We start from the raw sequence: 16,432 nt of genomic DNA, 5'->3' as shown, positions 1-16,432 counted from the left end.
ATTTCCGGAAGTTCATTTTGGGAAATTGGACTCACGTTACGAGGAACGGCGCCAGAAAGCACAAGAAGGAAACTGAGCTCTGTGAACAGAAGGCACCTACCTTGACATCGATGGCATCGCCGAACTTCACGACGTTGAAGCCTCCGTTGGGCAGGTGGACCTTGAGGGTGGCCTTGTCCAGGCGGTCGGGGCTGCCCACGCGACACGCATTCGGCGTCCCGCAGCGGGCCTCTGGAGAACTCATCCCGCCCTGGGAACTCTCATGGCTGGAAACAAAGGAAACGACATTAGCATGTTACGAACCCTGCAGGAATGTTGAAACATTACTTCTTTGCATATTCTAAGAACACCAATACTCAGTGATTATCAACACAACCAACACCACAACAATAGCATATTATGTAATTTTGGGATCTAACTTACTCCTCTCTCTGAGACAGAGCTGTTTCCTACCCCATTCTTAATAATAAAAAAATAATTAAAAAACAAAAATGATTGATTGATTTGCTTTAATTTACTTCGCCTTTTGTGCCACTTTTGGCTAAATTGCGATGGGGATGAGTTATGATATGATGAAATTGATGAATGGACACACACACGTCCATGCCCAGACCAAGATTCGAACCCGGGACCCCTGGAGAAACCAAAAATGAGAAAGAAGTGAAAATTTCTCTCACTGCTTTTCTTCTCTTCATCTTTCTTTCTCTTCTTACTGTTGTATTTTTGTTATTGTATGTCTCCTGCCACTTCGGCCAATCGCAAGGATGAGCAGGAGTGATGATTATACTCTGTCCCGGCAATCTCTAGGGCAAGCGAACGAAAACAAGTCTCTGCGCAAGTAGTGACGCGAGACGGCTCCATCGATGAACACGTGAGAGGAAATGAGATTGCGTGGAGGGGGAAAGGGGACTGCAGTTACCAGCCATAGCGGCAGCGTGTACTGATTCGCTCTACCCACTCGATTCCCACCCCTTCTCTGCCGTTATGCACGACCTTGCTCCATAGATAACTGGGACAGAGTATAGATGAAATTGATGAAGAGAAACTCTCAAAGTACACCCATGCCCAGACCGGGACTCGAACCCGGAAATTTCGGTAACGAGAGTCGGGATTGGTCTCCTCCTCCTCCTCCTGAGAGAGAGAGAGAGAGAGAGAGAGAGAGAGAGAGAGAGAGAGAGAGAGAGAGAGAGAGAGAGAGAGAGAGAGAGAGAGAGAGAGACCCCCCTGTCATCATCGCATTTCCTCCTCAACTGAAAATTCTGTGTAAGCCCCTGCCAATACGTAAAAAAATGGGGTGCTACACTTTAAAGCCTTTGATCTTTCTATTTCGGTTATTTTACACCGTTTTAATTGCGACAATGTGGATGAACTAATAAAATAGATCATAGAACGAACACAACAATACATTTATGCCTCATACGGACTTTACAATCATGTAGACCTCTGGCTTTGTAGCGCATTGCGTTAGCCACTACACAGAGGTCGGAGGCACCTTGAGTCTCTGAGATAGTTTGCCAATTTATAATTCTGGCCTACTGATGCTAAAAATCAATAGATAACGTAACGGTGATGTTACCTTATATCTCTGAGATAGGCTGTTTGTGCATTATTCTTTGGTTTTGAATACGAGAGGGAGAGAGAGAAGGGAACATGTTTGTTACTACAGGGCTTCCCACTCTTGTAAAGAGCTATTCGATTTATTTCTGAATGAATTTCATTCATGACACGATCGTTACTTCCATAAAAAACTTGAATTCTGCTTGAAAACTCCGCCCCCACTAAACCCATGAAATTTCACATTCTGACTAAAATCAATTTTTTGTTTGTCCACAACAAACTGAGCGAAAACGCAAGAAAACCTCGATGAGGATTACAGGTTGCGGGATTTGAACCTGCAATCTCGCCACGTCATATACTCTCGTGACTCTGTATACATATTTGTGCTTTTGAGGTCAGGGGAGTTCTTTTAGCTTCTGATCAATATTTTAAAGCATGTATTCAATCTCTCTCTGGAAAGAATAAGCGTTGGCATCGCTTTTACATTTGTTCCTGGTCCCAAAGCCAGTAACCACGTGCAGAAAAAAACTCACGTGTCAACAAAATACCATCATTATGAATCAGCCATATCCTTTGTGTACTCATTATATTGTGAACAATGACAGTTACCAGATAACGAGCGAAGACTATGACAATCACAGCAGACACTGGTGACATAATGACAGCATGGAGTGCAACAAACTTAGCACACACCTTTATGCACAGATAGGCTAATCGGGGCTGGACCTACAGTTTAAAGTGGGATCCGAACCACTGTGAAATGTGCCTCCACCGGGAATCAAACCCAGGACCGCTTACAAGGCGACGGCCTCGAAGATTCTTTCTCGATTTGGAAGGGGTCTCGTATGGTGAATGGTTCGCAGGTTTCTTTTTCATAATATGTAACTTGCTGGTGATTAATATTATGGAAAGTACACATAATAAATTTGTTAATTTAATTACATAGATAAAACTTATTCTATAATTAAAAACAAACACCTGTGCACTAGTCGATAGGACGTTTGACTTCCCTGGGAGATTAGGTTTCGGTTCCCGATGGGAAATGGGGAGCAAACGAAGTGTAGAGTTGAACACATTAACTCCCGCATGATCGAGTAGTTTCATTTTTTTTTTATTATTTTTTAAAAAAAAGCTTCCCACTAGATTCAAACATCGTGGGTTTGAGTCACTATACATTTCTGGATTCCACTTGAATTGAAAGCCGTTTAAACTGCGCTGGTCTTCACGAACGAGTGGTCACGTTGGTTCCTTTTAACACGATGACGATGAAAAACTAAATATGCTGACCAAGGCAGTAATTTATTTTATTAAAAAACATAAACTAACGTAACGTTTCAACCTTCTAGCAAGGTCTTCTTCAGACTCTGTATCAAGTACAAAAAACGTTACGTTAGTTTATGTTTTTTAATAAAATAAATTACTGCCTTGGTCAGCATATTTAGTTTTTCATAATCATGGAAACAAGGCTTAATGGAATTATACGATGACGATGCAGATATCAATTCACAAGAACATTTGGCTACTTCCTTAGGAAGCTTTTATACCGAAGAGACGAGGCCCCTTTCCAATCGGTAGAAAAGCATTCACAGACTGAGGCGACACGATGATTGATTTGGTTTATTTTACTTCGATTCTCTGCCACTTTCGGTTAACCGCAAAGATGAGGATGATTGATGAAATTGATGAAAGCGACACTCACAAAGAACACCCATGTCAAGGCCAGGATTCGAACCCGGGACACCTGGCGTCGTAGCGCGCTGCGATAACCACTCCACCATGGTGGTGGTCAGGAGAGAAGAATTTAGTGACGTGATCCCAATCAGTAGTATACAGTTTTAATACATCGCGACGAGTGCAATCACGAGGATAAGTTAGCTGTCTTACTATAGTGCGCGTCAAATCTCCTGCATATGGCGATAACCAATAGCAGCGCACTGCAGCGGTGCCATGTCGAAATCTCACACGGAAAAGAGACAGCGTGGTTGAGCGAAACGCCTTGTCACGGAGAGCACGGAACATTAGATAATATAACATATAATAAACTTAATGGGAGAAAAAAACATACCTGATTATGCCAGAGGGACTGCATAATTGTTTCAATATTCTCAAGGTGGAAGTTGTATAGCCTTTGTAAGATATTTTGTCCCGTAAAGAGTACGTTATCTTTTTGGCAGTAGAAAATTCGCCACAATCGTAAATTTCAAAGACGGTTCTACGAACTACGTCTTTTTCAAAGTTATGTAAGTTTGTCGTTCTTTTTTGGTACGTTAATGTGCTTTCTAGGTGATTGAAACATTTGAGCAGGCCCCGATCCACATTGTTTTGCCCCCGAACATATCCGAGAAACGGTAGCTTGATTCACACCACACGCTTGAGCTGTTAGAGCCTGGCACTTCTTAAAGTCAATTTTACTGATCTCTTCTTCACTGGAACATTTTTTTTAAAAAAAAATTGTACACCTGAAAAATCACCTGCCGTGCCTGGCTTCGTACAACACTGTATTGTTCTCTCTTCTCTCGCTATCACTACCACTTGGTTTACTCAACGACATGCTGCACACACACACTAAAGACGTAGGAAATGCAACAGGAACGAAGGGAGAACAAAAACGATACAATGCAAATACGTTTATAATAACATTGCTTCTACAGAGGGAACGGTATAAGCTACAATCACGCTTGTTTTTCGTACATACTCGCAAATTCATTATCTTTCCATCTGTTGAACTACTGATACTTGAAATAATCTATTTATATCCGAGCGCCAGGTACACGATTTAGTAGCGAGGTGAAACAGGTTCTGAACAGGCAACGCCGCACGTCTGCGATTCGCTGGTGCTGTTCAGCAGTTCAAGGCCATATGCAGGAGATTTGACGCGCACTCTAGCAGAGTCACTATCTCGCCACTGACGTTTCCGGGTTGTTGAAGTCCCACCTGCGTATGGACGTTCCCTTGTGGAACGATCGTCATAAGAAATGACGGGAAAGTGACGGTAAATAAGAACAAACAGGAGGACGGATTGGGGGGGGGGGGGGACAAGACAATTAATGACTTAACCAACTGACGTTTAGATACAGAGATTTATTATGCAGCTATTTTTGAATATGATAGGAAACTCCCATAACTTTCCGAGCGAATACCATTTCATTCCACGGTGCAGAGTAAACGAAGCCAAGTCGTCTAATTGTTCGTGAGCTACACGAAGTGACAAACGGGGCTGAAATGCGTCAATGTGAACACATACGTCATCAATACAGAGTTTGAGGGAGAAATGCACTGTTTACTTGCACTGCCGATAACGGCAAAAGGACTCACATCAACCGGAAGCCAAAATGATGTCACGAAGACGGCAATACGTTTGGGTAAACATGAGGAAAATTCACAACACCCACAAAAGGATTACGTGTTCGGCTCTTTAGTTGGCTGGGAGGGAAAGACACTCAGTTCCCTACCAAAGTTCGGATGAAAATTTTATCTCAAGTACAATCACTTTACTACAAGATATATTCATACTTACCAAGAGGATACCAATCTGCTTATATATGTGTGTGTGTGTATATATATATATATATATATATATATATATATATATATATATATATATATATATAATTGGGCCTCCTTGTAATCAATCTAATTTTAAATCGTAGGTCCGATCCTGATCAATCTATCTGTACATAAAGCGGACTCAAAACAGACTGACTTATTGTCAATTGTCAACACATTAGTGACAACGCCGACATCCGTGGCGGAGAGGTTATCACAGCAAGCTACGACGCCGAGGATCCCGGGTTCGAATCCCGCTCTGGGCATGGCTGTTCTTTGTGAGTGTCCCTTCGTTAATTTCATCATATTATCACTCGTCCTCATCTTCGCGATTAGCCAAAAGTGTCAGAAGCGAAGTCAAACCACATCAATCAAATCAATCAGTGACAAAGGTGAACCTTGTACAGCGCGGTTGCATACATTCAAGATAAAAATAACATTTTCTGTTCTATGCCTATCTCGCTAGATACATGTTCACTGTTACCACTAAAGCTATTTTCGTAAGTTATCAGATACGAGTACATTAGTTTGTTAGTTACATTAGTTTATTAGCAGTAATGTCGCGAACGAGACCGAGTTTCCCGGATACTAAGTCTCGTCTTAATTTAAAGAGGACTGTTGCGTTCTCGCCACCATCCTAATTGTGAGCCACGTACCCGACGGGCTCAGCCACCGAAGGGGATTATAGTATGTAATAATAATAAAAAATAAATTCCCTCTTGTATGCGGCCACAAAGTTGGGCAAGGTCGTGATTTCGTGTCCGAATAATGCTACAAAATTTATTGCATCATCCATCAAAAATTACAAATATATATCGTGTGGAGGTATGCAAATTTCACCCAAAATAATTTAAAGTAAGGTAACACAGCAGTATGATTTGTGGGTTCTTCGTCAACTAAAAAGCCGAAATTAACTAACCGGCCAGAATTCCACATCGCGAAACGTATAAAAGCGATCAGTCATTTTCCTTTAACCCTGCTCACGGATTCAAGAATAACGCGAACATTGTCAGGATATATTTCAACACTAGAAGAAAACTGCAATTCAGCAAAAGGGGAACAACTTCCTGTAACGTTGCGTTTTCTATGTCCACGCCCAGTCGCTACGTGCTTTCAACTGACAGTTCCCTCTGCAAAGATATCCACACCTAAAATGATTGTCACTATATAGGATATTTACATATTTTGCTTTCATCAAAATGATATACACATTGCTGAGAAAAACAAAGGTCATACAGTAAAACCTCGTTAATCCGGACACCGATAAGCCGGACTTCGATGAATCCAGACAGGCAAAAGACGAAAAAAATACAGAATGCAAGGTTTTAAATGTGGCTAGAAGTCACCAAGAGAACTTCCCAAAGAAAAGGCAGTCAACCACTGATGAAATTCTGTTTCCCGCAGACTTTGTACTGTACTGTATAGTGGATTTAGGCCTATGCCCTTTAAATACACCATAATAAATGTGTTTTGTTGCTATAAACGGAGTTTTAATGCACTTTCTACTGTTCTTTTAGTCTGTTCCGGACTTTCGTTAAACCGGTCAACTTATCCCCCTTTTGGTCCGGATTAGTCCGCAATTTCTAGACGTGACCGCGAAATTTTAACTGCAGATTCGTCATTACGAGGCCAAAATTAGTGAGTATGCAGAATTTGAAAGCAATTGAAGATACTTCCGGGATTGTAAATTCGCTCCATTAATATTTCCAGTAGACTTACAGCACGGGCGGCGCCAAACTAGGCTGGTCACCCTGCCAAAATATAATAAGACGTAGTTCTCGATAAAAAAATTAAATGGAAATGTACACATAATGATGTGAACCTTCTTGTTTGAATTCGTGCTAAAACGTGAATTTCAAAGCACACTTCTGCTCGATGTGGGCCACCCACATTTTTGAGTCATCCCGTGCCCCACTCACACCACAAAATCCTAGTACCTCCACTTGCGTTTACATACTTATCATTTACAGTATATGCTCCTGAACTGCCTTCTACACGTGACCTAAGGGACAGGTTTCTGAAAAACTTAACAGCGAGGGACGTGACAGAAGTGGTGGACGACAGAATAAAGATAAAGGAAGCGGGGCAGCAAGTGGGGAAATACCTGGGAGAAGTAAGAGAACGGCGGGGGAAAGCTATTAGAGAAGGCAGCGAAATGAGTGATCATGCTCCAGTCGAGCCATCTTTATAGTGTAACCTAAAGTGTAAACATCCCTTATCACACAATGGAAGTGTAAAAGACAGCCAGAGAAATAGTGCAAGGGGGGAGTTTGTGTGGGAAGTGAAAGATTGAAACAGAGTACAGGTATATAGAAACTGGAGGCCAAATGACCAGGACACACATCTTTACTTGAATGTGCAATATTTGGATTGTTAAACTATAGTTATTATGTCTAATTGTCTTATATTTAATCAACTGATTTGTTGTTTTAAGTCCACTTTATGCACAGTAACGCTAATCGAGACTGGATCTACAGTTTTAAAGTGGAATCCGAACCACCATGTGCCTCCACATGGTATCGAACCCGGGACCCCTTGATTACAAGGCGGCGACGCTACCACTGTGACATCGGGGAGGCCCTTATCTGATCAACTACTAAGAGTTATTTGTATAGTAACGTAAAGAGATTATTACATGACTTTAGAAGAAGAGAAAATACGTGTAAAGTAAAATTTATGTAGTGCGTACAGCTTGCACAAAGAAAATGCAAATAAATACAGTACAATATACAGTATATGACAGGCTTCTGTTTGCATTTGTGTTGAATAATAAACACTAAAACACGCAACCCACCTTGTACGAATAACTGGCCAATTGCTCAACGCACGGTCCCACAATATAAGCGGACAATGGGCATAGGAGAACATCCTTCGTAGACGAAAGGTCCATTGAACGGTGAATTCTTAGGAGTCACTCCTGCAACGTTAGCCAATTCTTGCAGGGAAAACGGCCATATTTATGGATGTTCCCATCGAAACAGATACCACAGACACCACAGCTCACGCACAACCAACACCCTTCGGTTCCATACCCCGAACGGTACAGTTAGGTGCGACGTCGAATGCCTTAGACCCGATCAAGTGCTTTGCAGACGAAGCAAATAGCTGAGGCTTCGATGTAAGCTAATTCCATTTCGCCACAGAAGAGGGTGCCACAATGGCTGAAAGTGCAAGATCTCTTCACCGATAGCAGCGAACAGGCATTCCAGGCCCGAGACTTCGCCCTGGCAGTTCTACCTGGTGGAACCAGGAAAACGCAACGAACTTCACAAAAATCAAGGTTCAGCCCGCTTTGAACTGCCGTTGTATGATTGTAAATTCCGTAGCTATTTGCACCCGTAACCCAATATTAATGGTCATTTTTTTTTGACAAAACACCGATAAAACATTGGCGAGGAAAAGTCTCTTGATTTAAAAGTCTGAAAACAGTATAATACCTAGAAGGCTTAAACTGCTTTTATCACGCCTATGTTAAAAGCTGAGGCTGTGTACACATATGACAAAAGACGCAAAGCTATGGTGGACTACAGCCATGCTAAACCACAATGATGCAGATTCCAGGATGAACTTCCTTGTCATTTCTTTGAGAAGCTACCAGCTTTTCATATAAGTTTTTAAAAACTTCAGGGTGGCTACGACTTTTTGATTATGAAATTCCCTGACATTTCCAGGTTTTCCAGTCCAAAAATGAGACATGTTTATCATCATGATTTTTGCTTTTGAACCTTGTGTTTTTCAATTAAATATATAATCCGTTAATTATTATGAATATTCACTTTCACAACTTTTTCTTAGCAAATTTCATTCTACATACACAAGAACACGTGAAAATTCGAAGAGTAAAATTACAATCGGCATCAAATGTATTGGATGCTACAATCACGTGCATCTAGCCTTCAGGTTAAGGTAACAGAGGTACATAATTTCTGCACAATATAAAAACAACAGAAAAAGTTCATACACAATCTTTCATTTTCTGGCGGATTTATAGTGTCGTAGAAAATGCTGCTTTTTTGCTTACATTTATAAGTGCACAGCATCTGGAGAAATCTTTGTTGCATATAGGAATTCTACAGGAAATGCCAACAAGACTAAGATCTACAAAATAAAAGACTATAACCTCATCTTCACCAACCTTTCCGATAATTATGATCATATTGTCAATGTACTTTAGTTATCAATCAGATATCTGGACTGCAAGTATTACTTTGATATTCTTTCTAATATCTAGAATTATAAAAGTGAAATTTTATTACAGAAATTCGAAGGAGTCATAATTTTGCACAAGACTTAGAATCATAAGAACGAAAGAAACAAGTTTCTAAACTGAATCTTTTTTGGGAGTGGAATCAGAAGAACCGAATCCAGAAGTGCAAGTGAACTGCTTGTTGATCTTGCAACTTTCTCTCTTGCAGACTCCAAAATGCACGTAAATTCCAGACGACCTGCAAAATTCCCTGACATTTCACTGATTTGTGTGCTGTAAAGGAAGTTCGGTGCTTGCCCAAAGTAAAGCTATTTGAATTTGAAGAAGAGACATTCACACTTCTATAATTATTCAGTGTGCGAATTCACCTTTTTGTTTCAAAAAGAAATTGGGAGGGGGACGGGGGCACGCTTTCAACGAATTAATGAATTGAAACAAATTGCATATACTACATTTTACAGAACTTTAGTGTGACAGGCATATTCCAATATATCTATGAGAGGAACACTGGATAGCAACTCTCTTAAGTTCATATTTTCGGTGTAGAAAATTCTTGTTCCCTGTTAATTATTTTACCTCCTACAGGAACCTCTTAACTCTTATCAACTAGTCTTTCGTACTTTCATGATATGAGGTACAGTGGTGGAAAAAAGTTCTTCCCCATAAGACTTTAATGGCAGTAAATAATGCCGGAAGGGTAGGCAACACACATTGCACCATTAGGTGATCGGGTGATTCTGTCTGTCTCAAGAGCAACTCGTCTTTCATGCAAAAGCCAACAGGCACAGGAAATGTTGGAAAGTCACGTGACTTGTCAGGTGGAATGTTGTTCGTCAGAAAATCGCCTTTTCTCAAGCCAGGTCGCAGAACCGACAAGAGCTACACGTTATATCTCCGAAAATGATTCCCCTAAAAACGTTGAACGAAACGCTAAAACAATTCTTGCCTTAATTACTGTATATGCCGCAGTAGCACAGTCGTTAGGGCGCTTTATTATCATGCGAGAGATCTGGGTTCGATCCCCGACGGGGGATAATCGGGATTTTGTCTACCTGTTCAAGCTGCTTCGGTGCCCACCCAGCGTCGTATAAAGTGGGTACCTGGAGGAAACTCTGGGGAAGGAGGGGGGGATAAGGCGGCCAGGGGCGTGGTGCTGATCACATCATTCCCACCTTCGGCCTGATGAAGAAAGCGTGGGGCTATAACTCCACTAACTCCACACCCCCTATACACCTTCATGGCTTGGTGCAAAGCACAAGGTAGGACTTTGCTTTTTAATTTACTATACATCCAGATTTTGTCGTAACAAAACTTCCCAATCTCTACGTGGGCTTTCTTCCAAGTTCCGTAGGGATGTGAATAGGCTCCAATATTTCTTGACACAATTCATACATGTTACATTTCCTTATAAGAACAACAGCCGATATATTTTGTGTGCGTGTGTGTAGGGGAAGGGGGTATAATCCAAACATGTGAGGTGATAATTTCCCCACTACTCACTCCATTCTCAGAAATAAATCGCAATTCCACACACTGAAAATGCAGCACTTTCTACGTCTTAGCATGCAAATATCTACATAGTAGCAAAGTAATGTGTGGAAAGAGAAAAAATAACGATTTGTAACGGCACTCTGGAAGTTTTTTAGTTTATTTTTTTTTCAATTTGAACTGACATTCATAACATTCATTAACAATCCCAATATTGACAAAAGAATAGCTTAGTCGTTCTGCTACTTTCAATTCTTCATTATCGTAGTCACCGTAACTCTCTCTCTCTCTCTCTCTCTCCCTCTCATCCTTCCCGATGGCGCTGTAGTAGAGGAGTCGCCTTGTAATCAAGGAGTCCCCGGTTCGATAGACGGTGGAGACACAGTGGTTAGGATCCCACTTTAAACTGTAGATGCACTCTCGATTAGCCTTTGTGTGCATAAAGTGGACTTAAAATATCAAATGAAAATAAAAATAAAAATCACCGTAACTCTCTACAAAGCCAGAGTATTCATTTTTGAAACCTGTTGAGGCTTAGATGTAGCATGACATTCGTATCATTACCCATCATCTTCATCGTCGCGATTATCGCAAGAGGTAAAAATGCGACACAAAATAACCCAAACAGAAGCTTGGAATCAATCTGAATATTGGTTACGTTGGATACGTGGTAGAATTGTTTTAAATATCACTTCCTGTGATGTAATAGGGTTTTTGATTAGAGACCATTTGTATAATACATATCGTTGTTGCGAACAATAAGTAGTTTCACGTTCACCACACTCTTCGGTTGGTTAGAAATCGTAAGGAAGAAGAATCTCTAAATTTCCGCTTTCACATGTCAATGAAACTTTAAAATATGTTCAGTGTAGGTCACAAAAGAGATTTACATATTGTTATGATATATTTTAAACACCACGAAATCTAATTCCAATAGAATACGATACTACTCCTTACGTTCCTGTAAATGTTCACCATTAGTATGGCGAAAAGAAAAGTAACGAAGATTTCCGTGTTTCCTTGAGGAAAGATAAGGCGCCTGCTTGTAGCAAGCAAGCACTTATAACGGTCAAATATTGAGTGACAAGTAATTAATCTAATTGCCCGTTAGTAGGAATTAATTGCAATTGTAATATTAATATCCGTCGCGAATACAGGTGTCTAGCGAACTGCCTTAGCCAACACTAGCTTGCTCAACCACCGTTTTTCGCCCGAATTCGGATTTACATGCATTCTTATGGGAATAACAAGAAAAATGCAACTTCTAAACCAATGGACCGAATTTGATGAGATTTCAACCAGCGGAAGAACACATCATGAAAGTACTGATTCCAAGATTTGAGCCTAATCAGAACAGAACTACGGGAGTTATGAATTATTAAAGATTCATCGCTGAATTGAAAGGGAGAAGCTACCCTACTGAGATGCCTTTGCTTTTCGTGACTGACTACAATGGAGGAAGAGTTAGCCTAATCTCTGCGCGAGGGGCTGCTACCAAAGGTTAAGGACCGGAGTGAGCATTGACCAGGATAGGAGGACAACGGTCAAAGCACCAGAAACAATAAACAAGCACCTGATCATAGAGGGTAGCGCGTCACTACGTTCAAATCTGGAATAAAAGGGATGATTTGGAACAGTTTTACACAGTTTTGCCTACAATCGCCACCGGAGTGTGAGCTACGCGCGACCGAGCTGCGAGTTGCAAGCAGACTCGAGGTCTGGATTTGTTTTCCTCGAGTGAGTGTTTCAGAGCCATGGAGTAGAGCAGAATAGAACCAGGGGATCCTTCTCCCCCTCGCCGTCAACGCATCCGTGCACATACGTGTGGTTATGTGAGAATAACGCCAGACACGTCCACCCGTGTCAATCGTCCGAAACAACGTCCAAAGTAGTGAAAGTTAATAATATTTGATATCCATGTGAAACCGCGAATGGCTCATCGCGTATGTTCGTCTCATCGCCCAAGTCGCGTATCTGTACTTACGAGTGACCGCGAAGAACTGACCTATTATTGCGCAAGTTGTCGTATGGAGTCGACAGTGAACGAGTGAAGCCAGGATCCGATGAGGCCAGATGGAGCCGCCGACTGATCCACTTTCGCCAACCAGGACAACCGCGAGGTGCAACAATGGAGCGTGGAGGCCTTCCGAAACTGTAGGACCACTTCCACCCAACCCAGGTCAGAGGGAATGCAGCGAAGGTAAGATCCAACCATGTGCGTGTGTGAGAAAGATGACGACTATCTACCGCGAATCTGCGTAAATCAAATCACTGCTTAACTTAAATCAGCGCTATGGCATCCCTAGACATCTGTTTTCCGGCGGAGTAATCAAATGTTAAAGATGAGAGTTTATGTTAACGGCAAACAATAGTTCATTGAATATATGTATACCTTCAGAAAAGATAGAAGGGGTCCGCACAAGGAACCATTATTCACTTTATACTTAAAATCCTAAACGGTAAATTGTAAAAGGCAATGTAGCCAAGACATAGCAAGAGTATGGTCAAAGTAGTAATTAATCTAACCTTTGTAATTGTCATATTGTCGCCATATGCCATGGAATGAGAGTATGAATGTGAGATCGAGTGAAAGAGGGCAAGATGTAATGTGTATTTATCTGTGCTTTAATATATGTGTATATTCAGAAACACCGTAGTATTATGTAACGTCATTTCAGGTATTTAAAATCAAATCCTCCTAGGTTTATTCTTGGTAACACCGACTGTTAGGCACTTATCCTGACCGTATTATATTTCATGTAATGTTTAATTCGCCCAGCAGGTGAGGCGAGAGATTCTTCGATGTTGCGTTGCTAAGCTCAGCTCAGTTGAGTCAGTTGAGTTAATTAGATTATTTATTAAATTAGCAGCCCGTGACACACTAACTACTTCGATCAGTGACCTTCACTGCCAGAGTGACTCACAGCTGGCCTTCCCTCGTTCCAGTGTGCGTATAAAACAGGTATTTTATTTCGTTCGTTCCAATCCACAGTTATATCAAGCTAACATTCTAATATTTTCGTAAAATATGTAGTAAACAAGTTATATACAATATGGTCTTCCAGAGTGTTGTTGCCTGCTATTTACAAGCGGGAGATGGGGGTGTTGTAAACATTTCTGAACCCAAAGGTCGAGCACGAAGGAAAAGTCGTGTAAGCATTGTAGGTAATAACAAGGTAATAGAAGTTGAAGGAAATGCTGGAATAAATTATATCAGAAATTGAGTAAAAACAGTTTTCATCACACATAGGGCTATCAGATTACTCTTCAGCGGAAAGTAGGACAAATTGTCTCAAAATGTTGGACGCGAACGTATTTGCAGTAAATATAATAGGTTACTAGGACATCTTAGCATATAACGAGAATATGACACATCTTCAGCTCAAAAATTAATGTTGAAGTGAACGGTTGAGTTCAAAATTCCTCAACTGCTAATTAATAGCACGGCTGTATGTGATTTCAACTTGTGTATGTAAGACAGAACGTTTTTCGTCGATATGGGGCCAGGAAGTAAAAACAATCCATGAATTCGGGAAGGGAAAAATTCACAATTTCGTAAACAAAGTCTGGAAGTTCTTGTTTATTAATATGTAAAAAAACTACTATACACTGGGGAAAAACAGAATTGTGTGCCTTATTTCTTCAATAAGGAGAATAATTGCTTGTTACTTCGAACAAATTACCGACACTTATATCGATAAAACTTCACAAAGTAAGCATTTTTATACATATATCCGGACTTTTTCGGATCTAGAAAATCGTGAAGTAATTTCTGAGCTGGGATTGTAATTGCTTTTCCGAACATCCAGTAGCAACCATGCACACTCTTAGATTTAAGCATACTTCTCCAAGGAACCACGTTATCTCAGACTCCCCTCAGATTTTCTGTCTCTCCATCTAATTTGAAGTTACGTGATGCCCAAAATATGTATAAGACATTTGAGATTTCTTTCAAATTCCTTCCGGAGGCCAGACATAACTATAAAATGTAGGACACGTCCGGAAATAAGAATGATTCTTATAAGTATTTTTATTTTCTTATTTAGCGTCGTTTTTCTTTCACCTCTTGCTAATCGCGACGACGAGGATGAGTGATATGATGAAATTGATGAAGGGGCACTCACAAAGAACACCCACACGCACGACGGGATTCGAACCCAGGACATCAGACATCGTAGCGCACTGTGCTAACCACTCTGTCACGGACGGAATTCTTATAGCCCTAACCGTTCCTCAAGCATTTTTCCTATCTTTAACTACACTAACTAACTAACTAACTAACTCTCTAGCCTTCTTAAACCCGAAGGTTCATGGCTGCAGCAACACAGGCATTCCATCTTTCCCTATCTTGAGCAAGATCTATATACTCTTTTCCATCCCTACCGATTTCCTTTAGGTCCATCTCAACGTTGTCCCTCCATCTTCGTCTTGGCCTTCCTACAGGTCTCTTACCATCAGGTTTCCCAACAAGAATCCTGTAAACTCCTCTTTCCTCTCCCATTCGTGCCACATGGCCTGCCCACCTAAGTCTTCTTGATTTAATTATTCTAATAATATCTGGACATGAATACAAATTATGTAGTTCTAAATTATGTAACCTTCTCCACTCACCTGTCTCCTCATCCCTTTTAGGTCCAAATATTTTCCTAAGGATCTTATTTTCAAATACTCTCAATTTATGTTCCTCTTTCAATGTAAGGGACCAAGTTTCACATCCATATAATACTACAGGCAAAATTACTGTTTTGTATATTTTAACTTTTAGTTTCTTAGATATTAAACGAGAAGACAAAATTTTATGAAGAGAGAAGTAACATGCATTTCCTGAATTAAGCCTACTTTTTATTTCCTCTTTAATATAATTTTCATTTGTTAATATTACTCCTAAGTATTTGAATTTGGAAACTGGTTCAAACGAGTTGTTATCAATAATTAGATTTTGATTATTACCTAACACTTGCTTTCGGCTTGTAAGCATATATTTAGTTTTCTCTTTGTTAACTTCCAAACCTATCTCTTTAGCAGTTTTGAAAAATATTTTAGCATTATTCTTAATTGTATTCACATCATCCCCCAGTAAGTCTACATCATCTTTAACTACACACGAGACATAAAGAACAATCTAAATAAACAGGTGCTAGTTCACAGTCTAACCGTAAAAAAACATATGCATGTGAAAATGCAAAATAATATTTATTTTTAGGTAGTTGTGATTTATTATTGTATACTAAAGAAATATATTAGTGATAAAATGACGGAAGTAGAGGAACATCTCCAATGAAACACTCATGCCTTATGGATATTTGTATTTCTTGCCGAACAAGGTTCCGAGTTCGAGTTCCGACCAAAATGGGTTCATTGTGTATGTTCATTCATGTCTTTAATGTAATCATAAATCGTCGTCATGAATAATTTAACTCCAGAGGAAGAAAACTGAGGTAATTACTAATAAAAACAATAACAAAACAAATTTGATCTTAAAGCCCTGGCTTTGAGCTACATATTCCATCACGGGGATCATAGGCGTGCGCCCAGGGGGCCAGGGGGAGGGCAAATGCACCCCTAATCATGGACGTCTGCAGATTTTTTCCACGAAGAGACAAGCAAGGTATTTTTCAATGGGGCATATTGCCC

At 40.4% G+C, this 16,432-nt stretch overlaps 1 protein-coding gene across 9 annotated transcripts in view; it reads right to left on the bottom strand.

The window, feature by feature from the left end:
• The window catches only part of Fak (protein tyrosine kinase 2 Fak), a 211,903-nt gene that overhangs the window by 105,462 nt on the left and 90,009 nt on the right, over positions 1-16,432 (bottom strand). For all 9 annotated transcript variants that reach the window (XM_083113124.1, XM_083113121.1, XM_083113122.1 and 6 more), the window contains one exon: positions 101-266. In XM_083113124.1, the coding sequence (XP_082969250.1) occupies positions 101-244 (144 nt within the window). In that variant the 5' untranslated portion in view covers positions 245-266. The remainder of the gene's footprint in view (positions 1-100; positions 267-16,432) is intronic.

Source organism: Lepisma saccharinum, chromosome 27 (genome assembly GCF_977018435.1).
Source record: "Lepisma saccharinum chromosome 27, izLepSacc3.1, whole genome shotgun sequence".
Taxonomy (NCBI): Eukaryota; Metazoa; Arthropoda; class Insecta; order Zygentoma; family Lepismatidae; genus Lepisma; species Lepisma saccharinum.
Note: the sequence above shows the minus strand (reverse complement) of the source record. Positions and strands in the feature narration are given on the sequence as shown.